This window comes from Cinclus cinclus, chromosome 5 (genome assembly GCF_963662255.1).
Source record: "Cinclus cinclus chromosome 5, bCinCin1.1, whole genome shotgun sequence".
Lineage (NCBI taxonomy): Eukaryota > Metazoa > Chordata > Aves > Passeriformes > Cinclidae > Cinclus > Cinclus cinclus.
In genome coordinates, this window is record NC_085050.1 from 73,538,085 (window position 1) to 73,563,090 (window position 25,006).

The following is a 25,006-nucleotide window of genomic DNA, read 5'->3' on the forward strand; positions in this document are numbered from 1 at the left end:
TATCTTCTACCACACCCAGTAACTCACCGTTCCAAGCCGTACTTCTCCACACGGCATGCAAAACCCCAGCACTCGCTGTAGTGCAAAGGGTTCTGTAAAACCCCTGGGTTTTGTACAGGTACAGAGTGTGGGCACTGCCAGGGGACGGAGCAGGTCGCTGCTTTGTGATGCCCCCAGCTGTGCTGGCACTTCCCCTTACACCTCCACTCGGAGCCGTCCTGTCAGCTCCCATGCCGACAGAAGATGCTCTTGAGCAATTTGAAATACCCAAGACTTCATGGCACAAGTACATGCAGGTCCTGGCTGACCCTGTGGAGTTTCAGATGCCATTTTCTCCTGCCCTTCCCCTGAGCCCCATGTAACAGGAACCAGCACAATTTACCTGGCAGCTCAAGGCACCAAGGTCTGAACGCTGCAGGCCCCCATCAGTGGCAGAGGGCATCGTGTTTCTCTGGAGATCTTTGGACATCAGCAGATCTTGCAGCTGTGGAAGGTGCTCCTCCGAGGAGTTTTTGGAGACTCTGGCTTTGGGACTTCTACAGGATCCAGTTCTTTCATTCCAGTATTCCAACTCACACAACTGTATTACTTTTCAGTCACTTCCTAACTGCCTGACAAAAATCTGGAAGTATTACAGCCAAGACATATCATCAACAAGAGAGAGCCAAAAGCAGCTAACAGGAACTTCAGAGATTCTGTGATTCTGCCACACCTTATTTATGAGCAGTGCAAGCATAACCCTTTTACCAAACTTTTCTGGGTAAGTAAAAAAAAGAAAACGGGAAATCAGGGCAATCATTTCTACACCATCAAGACTCAGTGACACTAAAGTGGAGAGCAAGCAACTCCAGTCTGTTCTGGCTTTTTTTTTTTTTTTTTTTTTTTTTAAGACAGCTGAGCTCACATTCCTCCCAACACCAGCACAAGAACCATTTAAGCTGTATCCCGCAGCCAGATGCTGCAGCCTGGCAGGCTGTGGAGGAATCCCAGCTGGGACACTTCTGAGACGAGCTCACATCCTCCCTGTGGGCCTCGCTCACCCCAAGGTGAGCGAGGCCACCCAAGTCAAACCCTTCAAAGCACATGATGCTGTGCTGCTGCAGCTTGCCACTGTCACCGGCCAGGTCAGCAACGATGTTCTTACAATCTTTTCTGTGAGCCAGGGGTGCCAGGGCTCTACAGCCACCTGCATGCAAGAGAATTAGGGACATGGATAAATGCTGCAGACATCAGTAGTTTATTGGTATGTTTAGTCAAAACACATTCAGAATGGAAACTTAAAAGTAAAAATACTTTCCACCTGCAACAATTAAACTAGAATCTACTAGCATATAATGCTTGACAAGTTACAGCAATAAAGATGGTAATCCACTGTCTTGAATACCTACTAAAGTCAAGATGGTCAGCCAAGTTTGTTGAAGTAGAACCGTAATGACAAAATACTCCCACCATTCACAAATCAGCAACTAACAGTAATGGTCAGTGAATCCCTTCCTTTGCTCTAAGAGGTACATTTACTATTCAGAGGGTCAAGAACACGTAAGAGTCCACAGTACAGCAGGTGAGCTATCACCATGTAAACTTCTCTGGATGATGTTCCAAGGGTTCGTGTCACTTAAACAAGCAAGCCAAAAAGCAGAATGGCTCAGGAGCTCTTTTTACTACTGTGTTTTTGTTGTCGATTACTTCCAGTGCCATTTGCCACACAAACGAATTAGGTGGCAGCAAAGCACCACAGCGCTACAGAAGGAAAAAAACAAAAACAAACCTCCAGGCTACACAAGCCACACGGGTGGCAAACTGCTAACTGATGACACCAACTTGTCCGAGGGCTTCAAACCTAAGGAGTGGAGTTGTGTGGCGAGCTGTTCAAGTACTACAGATTTCCAGGTAACAGCTGAAATTGCAAGACCTTCAACAAAAAAACTGAAATACGAAAATGCCGATTGGTAGAAATGTGTCCCAGAAAAAAAAAAGGGTATGAAAATAGTGCAAGACTTACCATGGAACACAGAAGACCTCAAGTCTGGGAGAGAACAGACAGATGCCACTTCCCCTTGCCTAACAAGTATCACAAAAGATGTGCAAAATCTTCCACGTTACTCGAAACCAGCAAACGATTGCATAATCCAGAGACAGACTGCCAGGATGCCCTCCCTACTTTTGCTTGAGATCGCCCTTCCTTAATTTGAAGTCTTCCATGCTGAGAAGCAGCTGTAGGCGGTGGCACTCGTGCACAAACATCCCCTCTGCTCCTGAGCCCGGAGCCAGGCCCAGCACGGGCGCGCCTGCACCGGCGCTTTATGGGAACGCGCTCCGGGACGTGATCCAGGACACAGCTCTCCGGGAAACCCACCAGTCCAACCGCACAAGAGGATGCCTCCTTTCCATCCGCCGGGCCAGAGCCACATCAGTGTCAACTTCAGCTGAGAGTTATGTGCAAAATGAGTACAAGTTTTTAAAAAAGTGCAACTGGAAAATGCAAGAACTTAAGAGCTGCTGTTTAGTTCTCTGAAAATTGCAGTATCCCCGTTTGATAAGCTCACCTTCACAAAGGATGCTTAGGTCTAGCCATTACGAGCTGGCCAGAAGCGTCCACCATTCTGGACTGACGTCTGAAATTCAGGTCCAAGAGAGATTAGAACTCCACTTTCTTTAACTCTGACACTGATTAAAGAAAAGAGACAACCTGGAGGCTACTTGGATGCCTTCATCCTCCCTTCCCCCCCACTGCAAAAAAACCAGGCGAACTTGTTAATTGAAGAGCAAGGTGGATGATCATTTTAGCAACGTTTACTCATTGAAAGATACTGCAATTTTTTTAATACAATTTTCCAATTATTTCCTTTAAATGCTTTGCAGCCGCTTGGCTTTGCAGCACAGTACTTCATACACTATACTGTACAAAATCACCAGCAAGACTGGAATGATGTATTCATAGAAGGCACCATCATGCTTATTACATTACCAGAGAACTCAAATACAGTCAAGACAAGTTTCACTGTACAATGCTTCTCCAAGGGGGAAGGGGAAGGAGGAGTGTGTTGAGCAGCCATCCCTGCACTGAAGAGGGGCAGATAGAAAAACCTGACGTGAGCTATCAAACCTGTTGCATACTCAGGGCTACGACTTGGAAACTCTGGGTTCTGGTTACAGCTAACTGGATTCCTTCTGGAACAAAGGTGTAGTCTTATTAAGGTTTGTGTGTGTACAGAGGTTGGTCACAGCAAGCAGAGCAGATGCCCGCATCGTTCCCCAAGCTATTCTGTCTGAGTAAGAGGATGAAGGTTTTCCCTCCGATGCCTCCTGCAGCTGTCAGTATAAATGAGTTCAGAGGACCCATTAGTGCATTTAGATGAGTGCGTAAACACGAGTTTGTTTGGAGCCAAGTGTTCTAAGAAGGAAAAATAAAAAAGGCAAGCTTCTCCAATTGCACAAATTGCACTATTTGTGTTTCCAACAGTAGTAGGCAGAAACGGTAACACACCAAATGTGCAGCAGAGGGTTTTTGACTGAAAGGACCTGAATTCTACTGGGCATGTCCTTTAGTTCAGCTTCTGTTGCAGATAGTTAACTCGTCTTTTGTTTTGTTTCTTTTTCTTTTTCCTTTATTTTTAGTCCTCAATTCTCCAAGTACACATTTATAAATTAAGAGCGTGACTCCTGTTGTGAAACTGGGGAAAAAATGTCCACCTCAATTTAAACTGGAAACCAAAGGATGTTTTCACATCAAAGAAACGATCAGAAGGGCTGTGTCACATTCCAAAGCTAAAAAAAAAAATTAACAAGAATGCAAACACGATGGATAATGTACCACTGCCAAGACTGTCTGCCCACAGTGGAGATTTCAGCGACGCTGTCCAGTGAAACGGCCTTCCATCTGCCCGGTGCCTCTCCCAGAGCCCAGTTTCTGTGCCATGCCGCCCCGCGGAGGAGGTCCTCTCCCGTCCCGGTCGCGCATCATGCCGCCGCCCACGATTCCGCGGGGCCCGCCCGGGCCTCTCTCGTTACGGCGAATATCCCGGCGCTCGTCGCCGCGCGTCTCCCGCTCGCGGGCGGCCCGGGTTTTCTTCTCCTCCACGTTCAGGCGCACCTCCCCGCGGAACATTATGGGCTTGTGGGGAAAAGCAGTCAGGGCACACCTTAGTCACCACGGCACACAGGGCATTCCGAACGAGGCACGCGAGAACTCTGCGCTGGCTGTGGGCCCCAGCCCTCCTTCGCCAACTTGCCCAAGACAAATGTGACCTTCTAAGGGCTCCCTGCAGCCCCTACAGAACACCACTTTTACATTCACTTGGGCAGGCAAGGAATCAAAGCGTTTGTCCCAAGCAAAACCAGCGCTGTCTTTAACCTCTTCACTGCCAGCTTTAGTCTTTTCACTTCAGGGTTGAAGCTCCTGAAGAATTGCTCCACTAGGTCTCGCTCCCATATCACAGAAATGAAAACTCTGCTTTCTCTCCTCCAGTTCCTCAAAGCAAAGCTACCAATAACCCTGCTTCCCCGCCTCGACCCCAGGGTGTGGAACTCCAGAGATCCACGGGATGCCCTTCGAAAAGCTACCTGTTCCACGTTCAGCTAACAGATCTCTAAATGTACGTTCTGAGCTCTGTGTGGAGTATTTGCGTAGAGGTAAAAAGCCCAAATTCCACACGATCCCGTTTGAGGAACGCTGGCACATCTTTTGAAGCTACACAGCACTCCCAACAGAACGGGTATACCCAAACTCTTTTTCTTTCAGCTGTTTTTTGAATGCCAGAGCCCATGGCAAGGCAAATGAGGGTGGCCCACAATACTTGTGGTTTAGGGCTTCTGGTCCATCCCTGGAAGGGGACACTCCGTACCCAAAGCCAATACTTACTTTTGCAACTAAAATTCGCTGGACCGGCTCAGAATCGTCAAATACCACGAAACCAAAATTAGGCAGCTTTCCTCCCACTCCCTTAGTATTGATGCGAAGTTCTACCACATTTCCAAAGCCTGGAGAAACACACAAGGGAAGAGACGCTTTACCGAACCCCGCAGTGCCAGTTCTACCCTCTGCTCATTCCAGACATCTGTAGTGCGGCGCTATGGAAAAGCTTACCCATGTCGTCCAGATCAGTGTTAGGTGACTCTTTAACACAGTTTTCCATCTTAGTCCCTGCAGCTGGAATCACTACTTACTCATGAAGAACTCCTTCAGTTCACTCTCATCAATATCGTGCGGCAGGTTCCCAACAAAGAGCTGGTGGCTGTCTGGATAGCGAATTATGCGACGATTATCCGACTCGTTCTGCTCCATGTCTCCCCTTCCTACTGTCAACACAAAGAGGAAGGCAGAAGCACTGCGGTTAAAAGACGTGCATAAATTTGCAGGAACACATCTAGGGGCCACAACAAGCACATTCACTCCAGCCAGCCTGGACTCCAAATCACATTCCCTCATTTCCAGCTGAAGGCAGCAGGCACAAGCAGTTCACGACCAGCCAAACATGACACAGGTACAGACAGGGCCTCATTGGACACCTCTCATTAACCCCTCCCAGGCAGACACAAGCTCATCCACGTTACCTGGCCGAGGTCCTCGTGGTGGAAATCCCGGTCTTTCCCTGGGACGCTGCTCACGAACACGAGGAGGCTGAGACTGAGCTTCAGGTTTAGTTTCCACTCTTGGCTAAAAGAGGAGGACATGCATTATTTTAACACTGGCCCAGTAAAAAACAACCCAAACCCCCAAACTCACCTAAACAAAAACCCCCGCAACACAAGACGTGGGTAAGCGGCATGCACAAAACAAACTCTGAAGATAGACATCGATGTCAATGTGTTTGGGAGTGGTTTTTTCACCTGTCTAAATTCCTCTGTACCAATCCAGGACTGCAATGTTCATTTATCACTGTTAAAAGGTGCAAAGCAAACATCTCTCAATCAGAGCATCTCCCCAAAACACAGCTAAGGCTAATTTTCCATGTTTGACCAGGCACTGAGACCCCATCATTCAGTTATTCACAAATCCCTCAGCCTGACTTAAATCCTAGAGGGCATAAAGCTTCCTCAAGCCAAGCTCAAACTTCATGGATTAGGAGGCAGTCCAAGATGAGCGCAAAGAGATGGGCAAATCACATGTTCTGTCCAAGTCCCCGAGGAACTGTTTTCCTCCAGTGCCGAACAACTATATGAAAACTAAGAAAAAGAAAGAGGAGAAAAGCCCTTGGAAGCATAGTATTTCCTGAAATGAGTTTCTACAGACTACCTCTTAGCATACACCTCTACTTTCCTAATGTCAAGACCATGATGCTCAAAGTACACCCTTCATATTCAGGTACTAGAACCCCCATTCCAATTTTTTGCAGAAAATTTGCTCTATGAGAAATAGAGCAATAAAAATGTTTCTATGCAGGCTGCTGGTCCCTGGAGCAATTCCCCTTATTTTTAAAATGCCATTTTCTGTACAACAGTTAAGCAGCTGCAGGTGTGCTGGGTTCTTGTCTTACAAAAACAAAATTATCCTTAGGAGCACAAAAATACACAAGTAGGCTCCAAGTAAGATAAAACACAAGGTGAACAGCTATAGGCCCAGACTCCTGGGGACAAGCAGTTGATATTAAACATCTCCCTTATTTTCCTTTAAGGACTCAGGACAACTGGCAGTTCCAGACAGAGTACTTCTCAGGGAAAAAAAAAAAGACTGGATTTTACATGCAACATGGAAGTGTTTAACAGTGAACGAACCTCTTATCCCTCCTATCACTTGTGCTGCACGCAGCTACGCATCAGTCGGTCCCCACAACACTTCTAGGATCACTTTTTCCGTTCTGAGAACGAGCTTGGAAGATCGGCCTTCCTGTTAAATCTTGTTCCATTGTATTTCCTGAGTCACTGAAGCTCCTCTGCCATCTTTCACTCATACATCTTGAGAGCATCATAAATTACACCTCAAAAGCAAAACTTGATACCTTCAGACATCCATTTTTAGACATTCAGAGCTACCAGGCTTTAACTCCCTCCTTTTTCGGCCCCAGCCAAGACCTGCTAAGTCACTGATACACTGCTGTTAAATCCCAAGTAACAGTGACCTTCTACCTCCTTGCTTTGTGCTTTGCTGAACTTCTCACCCAGCACACAAACAGCTGATCTCTCTGGTTGTTTTCTATGGAGCACCATCCTTTTTTATTGGAAAAGGCTGCCTCAGTGCCTCCAGAGGAGAGCCCTTGTACAGAACTGTGCTCCCCAAAACACTGCCACTATTGGCAGCACCACAAGACTCCAGATCGAGGCTGCCATTTACAGCCCTGGCAGCAGCTCAGTGCAACTCGCACCTTCCAGTATGTCCCAGCAAGCACGGAGTGGATGGAAGGACTCTGAGTAAGGAGTTCAAGAGAACCAAATTACCACAGGAGCCAGGTATGCCACAAACCTCAGCCTGGTGGAGCTTTGTCAACCATTAAGGAGAAAGTGGCATTGTCTCTTCTCTTCAGGAGCTCAGGTGGGGAGGGAAAGGGAGTCATCCTAAAAGACAAGAATTGGGCCCTGCCTACTCCTGCCCCTCTGCAGCCCTATGACAAACAACGCAGTGATAAAAATGGGAGACAAAAAAAAAATTCAAAATGCTATAAGGAAAAGTCCCGGTTTATCAATGTAGGCAGGTTGATTTCTAATCATCTACCATTAGGAACAGAGCAAGAAATGCTGACCTGTTTCATTCCACAGCTGTAAGGAAAGAGCCCTGCACCGTTTCATATCCGGAACAGTATGCGTGCAGTCCTTTGAGGAGCTAACACTACAGGGGCTGTATTTTTAACTTGATGGAAGGGGGGTGGGGGGAACTGGAGTGATGCAGAGAAAAGAATGCGCAGGGCAGTTATTTCTTTGTAACATCGCTGACAGCAGCCAGAACAGCACGTCGAAGGAGCCAGCCAGCCAACCACCATCTTCTGTCCTCCTTCACCTGCACAGCGTCTGACACCAATGGATCCACGAGAACAGGAAACAGCTGCTACTGATTTGCAGCTCCTTGTTCAGGTGACTTTTCTATTTTCGGTCAAAAATATGTTCAGGAAAAGGAGCTCAGAACTGACTAATTCTGGCTACAGAAGAGCTGAGAGTTGAAATTCCTGCCATGGCAGTATGGTTCAGAAATTTCCACATAGCATTACTTAAAGCATAAAGTCAAAGCAAAAGACATCAAAAGGCACAAAGCACAACAAGCAACAGAGGGAACACACAAGAGTTTAAGGGGACATCTCCAAGCTATCTCTTGCTCTCCTGGGCAGAACATGTGAAATTATTTTTGTAGCCACACTACAACTATCCACCCTCTCTGTGGTAAACACATTAAAACCAATTCTGGTTTTGCACAATGCAAATCTATTCTGCACTAGAAAACCCACAGGTTTTTACAGGTTAAATACCACCTAAGTGTTCAAAGGCCTGTTTAAGCTGATCAAGACAGAGAGACTTCACAACTCATTACATAGCCTTTATCTGATGTCCATGACAGTCCCAGCAGACCAGAAGCAACACCATATAAGGTGGTTAGACTTATTTCATTTTTCTCTTTTTCTTCCCTGTTTCTTTTTTAACATGCATTTGGCTGAAGTGTAATCCTAGACAGGGATCTCTCCGTTAACACAAAATTGAAAAGCAACCAGTACAAGGAAAACAGCTGCACCAACCCAGATTTCTACTGAAAACTGCAGCCTTTCAAAAAGCAACCTTTTTGAAGCAGGAGCAACTCAAGATACAGTGCTCCGGCACACCCTATCAATGCACAGGGGTAAAGGACACACTTTCTGGTTTGAGCACTTTTATACAGATGGAGGAAGCTGAATTGAGAGTCTCAGAACATCTCACACCACCTCGGCATGAGCAGGACATGAGCTGTCACCGGGTCAAACTTGCTCTCCTCTTTTCCCTCCTCACCCAGTCAACCTAGGAATGGGAAGATAGCATTGTCCCGGCAAGGAAATGTGAATCCTTCCATTCCTCACACAGTCATAAGTTGGTACAGGGTTCTGTGACAAAGCTAATTATCCATGGATAATGAAATCCAGCATAGTCCTGTGCATGTTAGCCTTACAAGGCCATTGTGCACCTCAGAAATGCTGCACTCTCTTTTTACTGCTGGGTCACTTCCACCAATGCCCTTTTTAAACACACAGAAAAGTGACATCTTGTGGGGAATTGGTATTTCCCCTTTAAACCAAACCATATGCCATTAAGTTAGGTAAAAAACCCCAGGAGTGATTTCCTGTTTCCACAAGAAAGGATTTTAACGTTACCATCACCCAAAGTTACACCAGTTACATGTTCGTGCCTTTACTTGCGACAAGGAGGTGAGTGCATTGACATTTAAGACGCAATTATTTTGTGCAATTTAAGTCAAACAAGTTGATCTGTTAATTTTAAAAACTGAAGCAGTTTGCAGAAGTAATGAGACAATCCAAGGTGTTCACAGATGGGTTACCTGTGAGACTGGTGCTTTAACATGGGGTGGAATTCCAGAGGAAGAAACAGTACCACTAGGAGGCAGGTTTTTACTGGTCACTGAAGCCCAAGAGAAAGCCTGCAGGAAATGCAACAAACCTAGGCTACTAATCATGGCAAACCACTGACATTCCTACAGGGAAACTCGTCTGCTGAAAATACACTTTTGGGTTACATCTGACTATTACATAACGGCTGTGCAAGCATTACAATGCAGGTACAGGAGGGTTTGCAGTTCCAGCTGTCCGTGGATTCCGACGGCATGGAACAACCGTGCCCAGTACCGCCACTCGAGTGAGCCCAGTGCCCTCGGCATTCCCAGATCACTGCTATCCACAATGTAACCAGACCTAGGTCTGAAAACCCTGTAGTGCCGAGTGTCTTTTACACCAATGAAGGAAGCGGATGCCTGAAGTTACGATCAAAACATGGAGAAGGAAAAAAGGATTGGAAAAAAAGTACGGGAGACCCACTGGAGCTGAACAATGACCTCGCTCCAGCTCTCTCTGGCTGCTCCCCGCACCTGGCAAGCCTGCAGGTGTAACAACACCAGAGGATGCACGGTGTGCACTCTGGTTTTTAAGATTAGACATCCTGCCTCTAAGGAGACAGTCAATGCCCCCAGACTGATTTTGAACCTGTGCTGCAGCAATTTTGCAAGCGTCAGTGTGTTCCGTTTCTTTTCAAGGAAAGAGCAGCGCTTCCCATTGTACGAGATTTTTGGTAGTGGTAGCTACAGGTGTTTTCTTAACATGTTAACAGTACATTTAAAAATATCTACACATGCATATGCCCACACAGGCACTTTACAAGAAGAGCTTAAAATCTACAAGAGGTGATGAGCAGCACTTAAAAAATAACATTTTTTTCCTTTCATAGTGAAACTTTGCATTTTTGCAAATTCAAAGGTAAAGCCTAGCTGCTCATACAGCATGACACTACAGAGAGGTACAGTTTAGCCACCCAAAAAGGCAAAGTTTAAAGGCCAATCTGGTTTCCATCTGCACTTAGTAGCACAGATATGACTTGAAACTAACCTTTGGTGGTTCTTGGGGTAGCGAAACAGGTTCTACAGGAGGCGGAGATGGAGTTTTCTCTTCGAGCTCCTCAAGGGTCTTTTCTTCTACTTCAGCTTTCAGCTCCTCAGCTTTTGTTTCAGATTCCAATTCTGGCTCAGGTTCATGAGAAGATTCTTCCAGTGCCTCCTCTATCCCATTGCTACAATAGTCAAATGCATTTTGTGAGCTTATCAATTGCTTTGCACTTTATCACATTTTGTAAGCTGTGCTATGGCAACAGCTCTGCTATGAAAAGATTGTTGTGTCTCCATGTGCTCCAACGTGGTTGGTACATACACAGTACAGCAAGAAGTGAAGCTGCACTCCTGTGCTGGCTACAAAACCAGATTTTACTTGTGCTGAAGCAAAGACATGTTCTACAGTTCTCTGCAGAGAATCACAAAGCCTTTCACCCTGGAGAAGAGGTGCTCAAGTCAACAACCACTGCTTCCAAAAGAATACACAGTGAGGACCAAGGGACATAAAGCTACACACATGAACAAAGCCAATTCTGGAATGAAAGCTACTGCTTCTTTACCAAAATGCTACACAGCTTCCATACCAAAGCAGCTGTGAGTCCCATTTACAGAAAATCATATGCAACTTCTTCTCTGCTCTGTGTGGCTGAAAGGTAGGGGATCTGAATATCTTCTCTCTTTAGCCACCCCAAAATCATACCTTACCTCCAGTCTGTAGAGCTCCTGCCACAGGTTGCCACTTGCCCAAGTGGCTCTGTGATGAACGATGCCTTTACAGCCTCCTTCCAGATGACACAGTAACCCCAAAACAAGACCTGACTTCAAGCTTTCAGGTATCCAAAACTTCCTGCATTATCTTGAGCAAGCCACTGCCAGAATTCCAGCAGATTCCACTTTCCCATCAGATTTCTTATGAGAAGCATTAAGTGACTTGTGTTTATTATTATCCCTGATGCACTCAGCAGGTATTGTCTAGCGATGTCATGCGTGGGGTTTTTTTACAGGAGAACCACAAAGTCAGTTCTGGCCCTCATTATGCCACTGCTGCGTTTCAAAAAAAGCACAGGGCTTGGTGTTTGCTTCTTTGTGTTTGTGGCTGTTATTTGGTTGTTTTTTGCATTTTTCTTACAAAATCATTAATATCTTTTTTCTTTCATCTTGCTGAGATTTGCAGACACTCAGGACAGACCTATTCCTCCAACACAGCTGGACAGCAGCCTCTCAAAAAGGACATCTTTCTGTCAGTTCCAAGGGATATCCAAATTTGAGTAACATATCAAGATGTACCTGCTCAGTGCAGGGGGTTGGACTAGACTGACCTTCAAAAGGTCCCTTCCACCTCAAACTATTCTGTGCTCAACCACCCTTTTGTTAATGCACTCGTGACAAGTCACATCATATCAGACGTACTCTTCAAAGTCTGAATTACAAAGATTCCATTGTCTATGTACACGTGGGTCACTCCCTTTTCATCTCACTTTTGAGACCAGAAGTGAAAATTGAAAATAAGTGACAAACATAAAAAACACCCCACTTCCTCTCTTCAATAAAGAAGCGATGTCTCAAAATAATGGAATGTTAACACAGATTCCTATCAACCTGTTTTTGCCTAAACTATCTGTTAAATCACATCCAGAACCTAAAGCCAAAGCAATTCTGTCATTTTTATTAAAAAAGCAACTTCATATAATAAAAAGGACTTCTTACGTTACAGGATGGTTTTCATAATAAGTACTGCTTGCATTCTCTTGCACAGGTTCAGGTGATGGTTGTCTTTCCTCCTGCTCTTCTTCCACCTCCTCCTCAGACTCTGAGACAAGAAAAACCCAAAACTTCTCATCTCATAGATCTCCACAAGAGTACACGAGCCACAGTTAAAAGAAAAGCATACTAAATTAGCAGCAATCAAAAAAAAGCTTCACCAACAAAACATGGTTAAATTAGCTGCAATAAAAAGATAGAACAGCCTCCCTCTCAGTTAAAGAGGCTTGGCTGTTTATGATTTTCTCAAAAAGAGGAAGCCAGAGACATATTACTGCTAGGAGGTTCTGGGAGGAGGTTTTGAGCATCTTTAAAAGCAGCGGGGGCTCTTCATATGGTGGCAGTGAAAGAGAAAGTTAGCACTATTACCTCATAAATCTCAGTGCCTCAGACTAAGAAGATGAACCTCAAATACAAGAACAATTGCCTAAAATGCTCTGTTCCACAGAACTGAGATGAACACATTTCAGAAACCACCCCGTGAACACAAGTACATACGTTCTGGCTACACTCTGATTATCTCATTGAACTGAGGGGAAAAAAACCCAACTCAGGTCCAACTGAGCCCTCGAGTAGCAATGAATTACTGAGTGCGACGATGACGTGAAAGTGAACTATGTGTCATACTTGAAAAGCAGTTAGACTCTGTTCTCAAATCGTGCACAAAGTCGAGTGATCACAGAACTCAGGTGCTCCTGCTGCAGCTACAACACAAGTCCTGTTGCTCACTGCCCCCATCCCCTGCCAAGGCTCACCCTCTGGGAGCCAGTTCAGCCCTTCAGGGAACACAGCAGTACGACAGGACCTTCATTTTCCAGAACATTTTGGACCAGCAGAGCTCAGTAGCAACAGCTCTGTGCCCCACCAGAAGGCAACAGAGTTTACAACAACCCCAACGTCTCCACGAGACGCTTCTGGCAGCTCTGCACACAGGAGAATGGGCAGAAATACACCACCCCTAGGCATGCAGTTCTTCTCACCTTCATCAAGTTCTCCCTCTGAATCCCCAAATACTTCATCTTCGTATCTGAAGATATCGTTATGGACATAGAACTTGTTTGGAACAGATCCCTGAAAACGAAGAACATGTGGTGTTTAGCATATATGGAGCATCAGCAGGCAAAAAAAGGATGGACTACAGACCTAAGTTTCAGGGTACACACTGACATTGTGCAGTAAGACTATGCCACTACAGTTACCTTCTGAGTTATTTTCTTCTTCTCTAAGCAAACCACTGAATGGTAGCTTCTGCCCAACTGAAAAAGGAAGTTTCAAGCAGAATAAAATCTGCTAATTTTGCTAAGTCGCAGCAAGCATAGGTTTTAATTGAACATAAAACCTCTCAGTTTCACTGAGAAATTTCCTTTTTCCCTATTACAAAAAAACTTTTCTATAAAACCCCTTAAGTTTCTTGAGGTGGCTGTGTGCTTACAGCATTGTGAAGGGAAACAGGGAAGAAATTCAATGTGAACCTAAAACATTAACCTCCAACCGCACGATAACTTGTGATGCAGCGGGGGGAAAGAAGTAGAAAGAACACATGACACCTTTTACCTGTAGATGGCCTTGCTCTCACCAAGAGCTACATTCAAGCAGTAACTTGTGCAACCCATATTCACATTTGCCATTAGACTTGAAACTACACAATTACAGCAGAGATTTCATCTGCGGAGCTGAACCTCACTATTTAAAAAAAATCATTTGTGCCAATGGCAGCTCCCAAACACAATTCTCTTTTGTATTACTGCTCCAACACTTTCAAGTCCAAGGACATAAATCAGCCCAGGATGGGTCCAATACACCGGTTTCTCTGCACTCACACACTGCTACACATTTAATGATACCCTCCAGACCAAGTTTTAAAGCCAGATCCTACTTTTTTGAGTAGACAAATGTGTAGTAGACCAATATGACAAACTGGAGCTACAGGTGAGGTCAGGCTTTTTCCACCTTCACTTGAAGTTTGACACGATCTTACATTATACTTACTTCTGGAGCGAGCACAAAAGTCTGCATGAACTTCCTCATGGGCTGCCCGTTGTTTGAGAGCTCTCCCATGACTTGCACGACCACCCCATCGCTCAGAGTGGCGTGAGCATCCACGTGACGGATCTTGGTGTGGCACTCGCTGAACTGCAGGGACATCACCTTCTTGTGTATCTCCTAGGAAGAGACAGAGACAGTCCAGCTGCAGTGACCTCTGCACTCAAACTGGGACATGAGCTTTATGCCTTTCACCTACCCCAGTCTCAAAAAGTGAACCAAGAAGTGTCTTTCACTGAAAACAGTCTTTCTGAGCTCACTTAACTTTTCATCAGAAGTTTTTCCACTAGGATTCACGTATTTCTCAGAGTAGTCAAACAGTATACAACTTGCTATCCAAGCTCTCCAGCCGTTTTAAAATCCAGGACCTATTTTAAGGCTTTAATTTTTTAAGGGCCTGCGCAAGGCACAGGATTTAGCTTGTATTATAAAAATAAAGAAAACCTCCACATTTACCCAACAATGAAAAACCCCTGACCCCAAACAAAAACAAAACAAAACAAAACAAAACAAAACAAAAAAAAAATCCCAAGCCCAACCCTTTACATGTCATCGAAGTACCAAACATCACAGCAGCAGGGAACATCTGCACTGCCAAGATTTTTGTGCTGCAGATGAGATTCTGCTGGTGAAGGAAGAAGAAACCAAGCCTACTCTGGACAAAAGCCACACTACTCAAAAATGTGGCTGCCACATGAAGAGATGACAGACAATTCTGGTAACGCAGTACAACCAAAGCAATCTTCATTCATTTCTTCAGACAGTTATGCTCACATTAACAAAACTCCACTCACACAAGAATTTCATGAAACTCACAAAGATCAGTCCTTTCCTGAGGAACTACTTCTAACTGAAACAAGATACATTTACAGCCCAATTCTATCAGGTCCTCTCCATTTTGTTCCCCATCCAAATGGTATTTTCTGCAGCCCAGAATAGCTGAAGAATCAAACACAACTGTCAATGAAAGCAGAAACAAGGAAACAACAAATTCCTATCTGTCTCTGAACAGGAAGCAGTATCACAATCCACTACTCACCAGGTAAGAAAATTAAAGAAAAAACCTTGATTTATTCTGCACGTTAACAAGGATTACAGGACAAATTTTAATACTCACAGCTTGACCATACACTGCTTCTTGCGGTTTCCCACTGGCATCCAGTCCTCCATGAACATAAGAAGAATTCCTGCCATAAAACCTGCAAGCAACAAGAGGTACAAGTCACAGAAGTGAAAAAATAGAACCAAATCCAAAAAGTATTTTAGACAAAAGTTGTGGCGCTGAATGCTTCACGAATTTTCCCAGATTCAAGAGGCTCCAAGAATACAGGAACAAACAAACTCAATATTCAGCAGTGCAGTTTGCCCGAGGTGGCGGAGCAAGCTCCTGAATCAACCTCAGCCTCCGGCTTGCTTCCATTCAGGAAGGTGGCCATTTTGGTGGGAGGGCTCCTCACCCTCAGAATCCCCTGCCTCTGACAGAGGCACCAGCCCAGCGAGGTGCAACCCTCCTGCCACTCCTCTGAACCCTGTTCTCTCCACAGCTTTGGCCAGCACTGAGCTCATGGTTTTAATATTTAAATACATACACTCGCTTCCAGCATTTTTCTTACATTTCAGAGGTCCCGTGGCACTTTCATTCCATTTCCAGCCTAGAATAGTCTGATTTGATTTGGACTGTTACTGTTGTCTTATAAAGCACGTGACAAATGCCTTATATTTTCAGTACATTTATATTAATAGATAAAGCATCGTATCACTCTGTGTTTTTATTCAGGAGCATGCTTGGCCTTGGGGGTGATTGCCATGAGGTCCAGATGCTAATAGGGACCTTTATTATCCACCCTTGTACGAAGTACATGAAATAAAAATGTCATGAACTACTTCTCCAGTGTCACACAGAGTGGCAAGAACACTGACTAATTCTCTCTACTTGAACAAGCCAGTTAGCTTACAGATTTAAACCACAGAACTTCCATATTTCCCATTTCTTGGTTTATTCCACTGAACTCAGAAACTCTTTTTAGTTCTTCTTCTGTGAACATACAAGTCCAACACTTTTACTCCCTTGACTATGTCCAGAAAAGAGTCTGGGAAACTAGATTGTTTTGTTTGGTACCAACCACATAATCATGATTTTGAGCATGATCCAGAACTTCCTAACAACAAGCAAACACAGAAACTTAGCTGAACCAGAGTACAAGCAGACAGGAAAACATCTTTTCTCTAAAACATCTCTCTCTAAGTTCCAAAGCAGTCTCTCTGAAAGTCAGCAGTTCTTATTAAGGGCCTTCACAGGGGACCAAGAGTTTTAGTTTGCTTTCAAGGAACTGCTCAAAGCCTCTGGGTGGTAGAGTGCCCAATTAAATGGTATTAAAGACTTTTGGTAAAGGGGCCAGAAAAGCATTACAAATTCAACCAATATTCAACAGGCATTCAACCACAACAAGTAACGCTCACTTAGAGGGAAAACTGATCTCTGCTGCCCTAAGGCCTGGGCAAGCTTTGGATAATGACCAGCGACAGGATCCTCTGTGCTCTTCCCAAGCTTTTAGTAGGATGAAACAACAACTTCAAGACTTGTTGTCCCAACTCCCTCACTGCTGCAAAGAGCACATCAAGCCCCAGGAAACCAGGGAAAGCCCAATCTTTCTGTGTCAGACAGCAAGCTGCTGTTCAGACTAACAACAAGATAAAGAGGGAGATAAAGATGCCCTCCCTGGAAAACATCACTCAGAAGAAAGCTGCAGCCAGTGAACACAAAGGCAAACGTCCTCCCTATCTGAGCCTGACCAGAAGAAAGGGGCAGAGGTGGCAGAGACTGCAAGTGGCTACAAAACATTTCATACAAACAGCCCCAGAACTGAGTAGCATTAAAGCAAACCAGCAAAACCTCTTGGACTCCTCTTTGCAGAGGTACCTAAGAGAAATCCCACAGATGCTGCTGTGAGTCTCACTTGTGCCACCTTTCAGGCACAGAGAACACTCCTGAGCACAGAGTAACACCTGCACCAGGGGAGCTTGTTCATGACTGCCTACCCAGCCTCAGCAGCTACTTCTGCCATCTGTCCACATTACCATTTTATTGCCCTGGAAGCAGCATGCTTTTCCACAGAAGAAATATCCTGATAACATGCCATACACATGATCTGACTTGGTTCTAGAGCCTGGGGAGTTTGCAGTAAGATGAAACAGGTTTTTTAACAGTCCAGAAATTAGCCAGGCCCATTTCCCCCCATCCTCAGAAAAGAATATCTGATACACAACAAACCAGACACACTTTTGTTCAAAATCATCATCACCTGGTGAGTGCAAGTGTTACCTGTGCAAGAAGTCAGGAGCTTTGTTCAGCAGAGTGTAGTACTGTCTCACGAACTCCCGCCCTACGAGCAGGGGACTTGGCTTCTCCATCACCATTTCTTTGGTACTCAGTGTCACACGCTGTAATTGAAAATACTCCTGTTAGTTTGAAGGCATCCCTATGTATCACAACTTCCTCACAAAAGCATAAACATTGTGATATTAGAATTGAAACAAATATGCATACAGGGCCTTAATTCACTAGAAAATAATCAGTTCAGGACAGCCTCTCTCACCTATTTTGAATAAATAAGAAAATTTCAGTCATTTATCACTTTGACAAAAGGGAACAGTGGATCAAAGTCCCCTACAGTACAGATGCTTTGAAAAACATTTAAAAACACCCTGAAATGAACAAACAAAAATCTGTTAAAAATCTCTTGCACCATTTATTTATCCTTTTGGCTGATCAATATTTTAAAAACCCATTTCGACAGCCCTGCAAATAAAACAGAAATACACTTTCTTAAGGCAGCTGGTACCTCTGCTTCAAAACCTTACTGACACATCTCTAAGATGAAGGTGGGAGCACCAATATGAAGCAACCACGTGGGCTGGAGTCACACTCCATGAGGACAGGGAAGGTCTCAGTGCCTCAGAGATGACCCAAGTCTTAGGTAATACTTGTCCAACCTAACTGCATTTCACTTTTGTCAGAATCATCTAAGTTGGAAAGGACTTCCAGGGGGTCACCTGCTTCAACCCGCTATGCTCCTACCTATCCATACTGTCCTGCAATTATCCATGTCAGAAAACAATCCTCAGTACCCTAAAAGACTTTTCAAAGGCTTGCCAGTACCTAGCATGTTGCTTTTGCCAGCTCGCTCAAGGCTACTACTGTGATCACAAAATTCTCCCCAGTTGTCATGCAGATGCTTCATCTACTTCCTCTCTCCAAAAATTAATGTGCATGCAAGGCAACAGGCAAAGAAGATCAAGTCAAAAATCCAAGTTTCCAACTTGGGAGATAATCCTAGAGTAAGATTTTCTCGTTTTTTACGAAAATAACCTTGACCTATCAATCTAAACCAAGGGCCAAACAAAAGACAGTTTGGAATTACATCCAGACAGCACATAATCATATGAAGTAAAACTGGGAGATGAACCCTCAGCTTAAGAAGGGCCTCTAACAAAGGCAGAACACACACGAGAACAATGCCACAAACATCTCAGACCCCGCATCGCAATGGAACTCTGAAGGAAAATGTTCACATACTTGGCTCAAATAGTTTGCACTTCAGGGACAACCAAAATTATCTCAAGCCAGCAATCCAAGCCACAAGACAACACCAAGAAATGCTCCCAAATGAAGTTAGTCAGAATCACACCTGAAACAACAGTCTCAAAAATGTGCAGGTAAGGCAGAAGGCAAAGCCTGAAACACAAGTCTTGAACCTGGAGATAAGAAATCAGCAAACTTCTGATAGGGTTATCCAAAATCCTATCGTAACAGAGGGTCTTTCAATAAACCCTTTGGTACGACTCGACACAACGCTGGAACTCAGTAGGAGTTTGGCCTCACGGGAAGCCCCAGAGGAAATAATTACGCTAATGAGACAAAAAAACAAACGTCAAAATACTAAGGGACATCAAAGATGCGAGCCCTGCGCACGCTCAAAGTGGAAGCAAAGGAAAGAAAACAAAATATGAGCAATTTGAGCATCTTCCCAACACTACTCACACTACAGCAATGGCATGCACTAGGAAATTCTACTTAGAAACCAGCCTTAAAAGGACATCTCTGTTCCCCTGCCTCACAAGAAGATGATGAACACAAAATTGGTGACAGGATCTTCACCATGAGCACCTGGGAGAATACACAAAGATGGAGCCTCATCAGGATTTTTTTAAAGAACCTGTTAAAAAGCAGATGTTAGCCTCCACACAATCTTATGAATATAGCAATAAGCCAAGTATACTTGTTAACCAACTGCTGGCATACCTCAACGAACACTGAAAATGTCTCTGGGTACAAAACGTAATAATCTGTGACATAATGATCTCCTCCTGCACTACGGGAGATCTGTACCACACTACATCTCTACTGGAAATTGTCCTATTTCCTCACCGTGTACCTCTTCCATATTTCAAGCGACAGCACCATTGATTTACATGACTCCATCACATCATTTTAGAGGATGCCTCAGGACAATTCTTCACCTGTCTAAGTAGTACTTCCTCCCATTATTTCTTCAAAGATCTCAACAGGGATAGCAGAGCCTTAATGAACTGTTCAGGTCTCCCAGGTCATGAAAAGGCAGTGAAATAAAATCAGAGGTACTCCTTGCTAGCAACATGGGTGCCATGAAACCAGGTTTTTAAGATTAAATCTCCTTGTGTCCCAATTAGAAGAATAGCACCTCCCTAAAGCCAAGGACCCAAGCCTTAGCAGGCCCAAGAGGTTTGGAGGTAAAGACACCAGTGAAATTTAAGCCCAAAGTCAGGGCACGAGCATCAACAATTTAACAGGCCAAACTTACGAAGAAGTCCTGCTACCTCCCTGGTTTATCATAGACCAAGGGAATGCCCTTAGTATTGATATCAACGCTCTCAAAGTATTGATTATCAATACTCTATAAAAGCTCTATTTCCACTTCCCCTCAGTACACACCCAAGAGTCAGTGAATAAGAGACTAAGAAAGAAGACTCTGAGGGCCCTTCTGAGCTGAATGTAATGAGCCACATCTCATGGAGAAATGACAACTTGTGGCTCGAGGCACTCGTGTACACGCTAGCCAGAAACAAAATATTGCTGTTAGTCTGAGATCCCAGCACTGAGGTGGCAACCACCAGAAATCTAACACACTCATCTGCTGGCTTCTTTATGGTGCAGCTGTACTGTTAAAAAGTCCCTATAGCACGCACAATGGCCAAAAACCATAAGCCACACGGGCAGGGTGACAGGAATACCCACCCTGCCGCTGCTCGTCCACAGGCACTCCTACCTACATCCAGCTGACATAACAACTCAACCACAAGACTTCATTTCCACATTATCCACTACTGCCACTTCCTCTGATAACAGGAAGGCACGCTGCATTTCCAGTGCTTTCCTCGACCAAGGAAAATCAGGAGCCACACACAGTATTTTGCAGTATACTTGTAAGCTAAAAGGCACAATGCAACACTGAATCTCTTTCTTCCCATGACAAGACTCAGGGGTGAGGAACCAGATTCCAAAGCTAAAGAACACGTACACGTGCCTGTGAAATACTCCTTGCAACTTCAGCTGGTGTGACTCAAGGTTATAACAATAACTTCAGCCTACAGGCAGGATTTCTTCCAAGAGAACAAAAACAAGGAGAGAACTGGCACAGAAGACAATCATTTGTTATTTGCAGGCAAAAAACTAGCAAACAAACAAAAGCACAAAAGATCATTTCCTCCAAAGAGCAAATGCACAGTAGTGAAATTCACCATACCCGTTCCAATGGCCGTGACAAAAAAAAAAAAAAGCAAGGAATCAGCCTTGGCCACAAGCTGAAACTGCTGAGGGCTAACAGGATGAGGCACAGCCCACAGGGACACAATTGTGCTGAACCATGTGAGAATCAACTGCAATCATTTCTCATGTCCACACTCAAGTGTGGTCATGTAAAATCATTCAACCTGTAATCATATTTATACACAAAACTTTATTAAGCTGTGCTTGTCCCTTCTTTAACTGAATGAAAAAAAAAAGAGAAAAACCAAACCCCAAATCATCATCCATCAGTTTGCACAAGAGAGCAGCAGCAATTTGTTTCTGAACAAGTAGTGAAGACTGCTACATGTTCAGAAGTGCAATGCTCCCTGGCATTTTGCTCAACAGGCAGCTCTGACATTAGCAAAGCTTTCCCCCCCTATAATATATGTAAGCATTATTATTATTACTATTATTATTATTATTATTATTATTATTACTTCCCTTGCCCAGTAGAAAGCAGAAATATGACTCCTCATCTGTGGCAAAGCACTGTTACCAGAGGCCATCACTAAGCTACAGAATGACAGCCTACATTCTCAAATTTAGGTATCCAGAGAACAAACTTTGGCACAGAGTCTTTGGCTGTGCCCAAAGAGATATTCCAAAGCCACTTTTCTCCTGCTTCAAGACAGACCAACAATAGTGAAGTTGCCTGGACATTTTGTCAGTTCTGCTCGGGAAAAGAAAAACAACAAACCAAAAACCAAACAAGCCAGAAAAAATAAAGCTGAACTGAAATCTGACAGTAGCTTAAGAAATTATCACCTGAACTTGAACATAACTTCCATCAAGAGAAATTTCTAAGCTTTGTAAGGGAGCTGTTGGCCTCATCAGTTGTTAAAAAAAAACCTCTAAATAAATAAAATTTTATTTTACTGACAAGCAAATTTGATCCTCTGAACAAATCATCCATAGAACAATTTGTCGATTAACTATAGGCACACAGACATCAAGCTCTAATTTGATACAAATCTGCAGCAGCATGGCTTGTTTGTACATCCCCAAGTTTGCAACTCTTGTCCAAGTCATTAATCAGATTTGAATACACCACATAAAATGAAAATAAATTTGAAAAAAATATTCTTGCAAATCGGGAAGATATTCCCCACGCAGCAGCACCGTAAGCAAAGCCACAAGGGACACAGCGCCACTCTGCACAACTCTGGAGCTGAAGGAAAACAGAAGGGAAGGGGAGAGCAGCTTTCACCATCTTGGACATCTTTCTCCTGAACCCAGATTATCACATTTGAACTGTTTCTTACTGCAGACAAGCTAAAATCAATGCCTTACGGGGCACGACTGAGATACCATCACTGCTCACTGGTGTGAGCAGCAACACCTCAAATAAGGCTAAAAATCCAAACTGAGAGAGAGCCCTGCAGACCCAAGGCAGGGCATCTGACACACAGCCCTGCAGAGGCTGGGGTTACCCTGTGAAAAGTCCAAGTAGCACAAACTGCAAGGAAAAAAAATCCCAAGAGGCCAATCAGAAGTCCCAAACAAGACCCCAGTACTGAGAGCACCATCTCTCTGTCGTGCTCTGCAAGGTCAGCCCTTAGAGCATCCTCCATCTGCTGCAAGGACCAGCAACTGTGTGTAATCTACCAGACTCCCTTAACCCTAGGATCTCCTTTACCTGCGTGCTGCATTCTGAACTGGCTGAGCTTGAGGGCACAGCACGCAGTTCTTTCCAATCAAGCTCTCCTGAGAGGTTGGTTTAGTTTTGGTTTGTGGTTGGGTTGTTTGGGAGGAGTTTACAGCACTCTGTATCTCGGGCACACAGCTGCCATAAGGAAGAACCATCCTCTGGGCAATTAAGCTTCCATTGGGGCAGTCCCAAAGAACCGACCCCCACCCAAGGAACAATAGCAACAGTGACCTGCTCTGGGAGCCATTCCACCTCCGTGTCATCATCCAGGACCAGGCTCAGTGCCTTTCTCCCAGTGTCTCATCAGATACACCTGTAAGTCTCACATATTCACCTTTCCATGTTATTTGAGTTGCAACACAGTTCTGTATTTGTTAAATGATCTCAAAAGCAGTGACATCCAGCACCCTAACTACTACAGCAGAAGACTCCAATCCAACGCTGTGCCTTAAGATACAGTGGTTCCTCACTGTATTTTCAGTGCTCTGAAATAATCTTAAACGTAAGAAGAGATGCCTAATTTGAATCCTCAGTTCCATAAAGGAAAACATTCATACGGACACCAGCAGCTACGTGGATGATGGGCTTTTGGTTTTCTCTTCAGTTTAAGCTAGTTTTCCTGGAAAATATTTTAGACCCCTAATAAAAAAATCATCAGATACAGATCATCATTTCATACAGCGAGCTCACATCTGCCAAGCAGACTATTCTAAGAACACTTCCAATGGCAAACCAAGATTATATTTATGACATCCAGGCAAAGAGGACACACAAGAAGAAATACTTAAGATTGACCAGCTTTCCTAAGGTATGTGTGGCCCTGCACCCACAATCACAATGGACACAGAATGCCACCTGAACAGTAAATCCACCCGGAAGTAAAGCAACAACAGTTGGTCAGCAACCATTTCTCATCTTAGAATCCAAGGTGACAAATCCTATACTCCCTTGCACTGCTGCAGTAACAGAGCCACATTACATTCAGAAAGTCGGGTATAGATTGTATAGCTTCCCCTATTTCTCAACTGTTCAGAAGTACCTTGGGCATTTTTACGCTTCTTTTGAATAAAAGCAGATCATTTGCACACTGAACTGCAGAACACACAGATGGCTTGGGAGATGCCAAAACAGCACGGAAGGCCACAATAACTATATCCACACGACTGACGAAAGCTTTCTGGTTGAAATGAAACAATAATATCATATTGTCTCGTTCTCTTCTGCGATAGTCCTTTTATGCAGTGACACCTGGCACCAAGCGCAAGATCCAGGCTCACCCAGCTACCCAAGGGATTTAAAAGATTTCTTGTGGAGATGCTACTGGGAACCCACACTGGAACGGCAAGTGACCTCCGAGGTGAAGGGAAGCAGAAGCCTGAGAACCCAATGAGCTCAACTCAAATGACAAACGAGAACAGCTCAGAAAAGGTCTACCCAAGGCATCCAGCTCTGCAGAATAAAGGGTGCTCACAACAACAACAGCGAAATCGCTCCGTGCGCAAAGAGAGCAGCCCAGGTTATGACTGAGGAAAGGGGAAGCGCAGAAAGGCGAGGTGTGCAAGAGCTGGGGCAGCCCTCACAGCCAGGTTGCCACGGCCGTACGAACTCGTAAGGAGAGCAGAGGGGCCCGCTGAGCCGAGGACGGGGAGCTGAGGGAGATTCAGCAGCCGGCCCATGCCGAACCTCACGTATCTCCGGAGGCCCCCGCACAGGGATCGATCCACGAAGTGAGACGGGAAGCGGCGACCGCAGGGCCCAATACCACAGCCAGCACGGAGTAACGCGGGGCTTGGGGGCGCTTTTCCCCGGCCTCCCCGCTCCGCCCGGGGCGAGGCGGAAGAGCCGCCAAGGTGACGAAGAACAAAAGCCGCCCCCCCCTCCCCCCCTCCGAACCGAGCCGAGCCGAGCCGAGCTGATGTGGGCCGGGAGCCAGGGGCCGGGGCGGGCAGCGAAGGGCAGAGCCGGGGGCCGGAGCCCTGTCCCGCTCAGCTCCGCGCGCGCCGCTCCCGCCGCTGCCCTCAGCGAGCGTTGAGCAGGCGCCCCCCCCACACACAAACAGAGCCCGCGCCGGGGCCTACCCTGCCCCCCGCCCCGCTCACCTAGGGGACAAAAGTCTCGGTGCGCGGGGCTAGGGCGCGTTTTCGCCCACGCCGCCGGGAGTTGCACGAAGCCGGGTGTGGCGAGCGTGTCCCTCGGGCGGCGCGTCCCGCGACGCGAGCAGCAC

The 25,006-nt window shown here is 45.1% G+C and overlaps 1 protein-coding gene across 3 annotated transcripts; it reads right to left on the minus strand.

Moving 5' to 3' along the window:
* Positions 1-457: 457 nt before the first annotated feature.
* Positions 458-25,006, minus strand: G3BP2 (G3BP stress granule assembly factor 2). 3 transcript variants are annotated; one of them, XM_062493202.1, is made up of 12 exons: positions 24,882-25,006; positions 17,631-17,749; positions 15,426-15,507; positions 14,255-14,428; positions 13,246-13,336; positions 12,212-12,314; positions 10,506-10,686; positions 9,449-9,547; positions 5,554-5,656; positions 5,167-5,295; positions 4,862-4,980; positions 458-4,114 (listed from the first exon to the last, which is right to left on the minus strand). In XM_062493202.1, exons 2-12 carry the CDS (start codon positions 17,723-17,725, stop codon positions 3,848-3,850), a joined length of 1,443 nt encoding a protein of 480 aa, XP_062349186.1. In that variant the 5' UTR covers positions 17,726-17,749; positions 24,882-25,006; the 3' UTR covers positions 458-3,847. The 3 variants fall into 3 exon arrangements, with proteins under 3 accessions (XP_062349186.1, XP_062349185.1, XP_062349187.1); XM_062493201.1 differs by having other exon boundaries at positions 5,167-5,298; XM_062493203.1 differs by lacking the exon at positions 9,449-9,547.

Coding starts and splice junctions, on each gene's coding strand:
- G3BP2 (XM_062493201.1), bottom strand. CDS start 17,725: ATGGTGATGGAGAAGCCAAGTCCCCTGCTCGTAGGGCGGGAGTTCGTG. Junction 13,337..14,254: donor CTTTTGTGCTCGCTCCAGAA/GTAAGTATAATG, acceptor CTTCGTTTTCAG/GGATCTGTTCCAAACAAGTT. Junction 10,687..12,211: donor TATGAAAACCATCCTGTAAC/GTAAGAAGTCCT, acceptor TGACTATTGTAG/CAATGGGATAGAGGAGGCAC.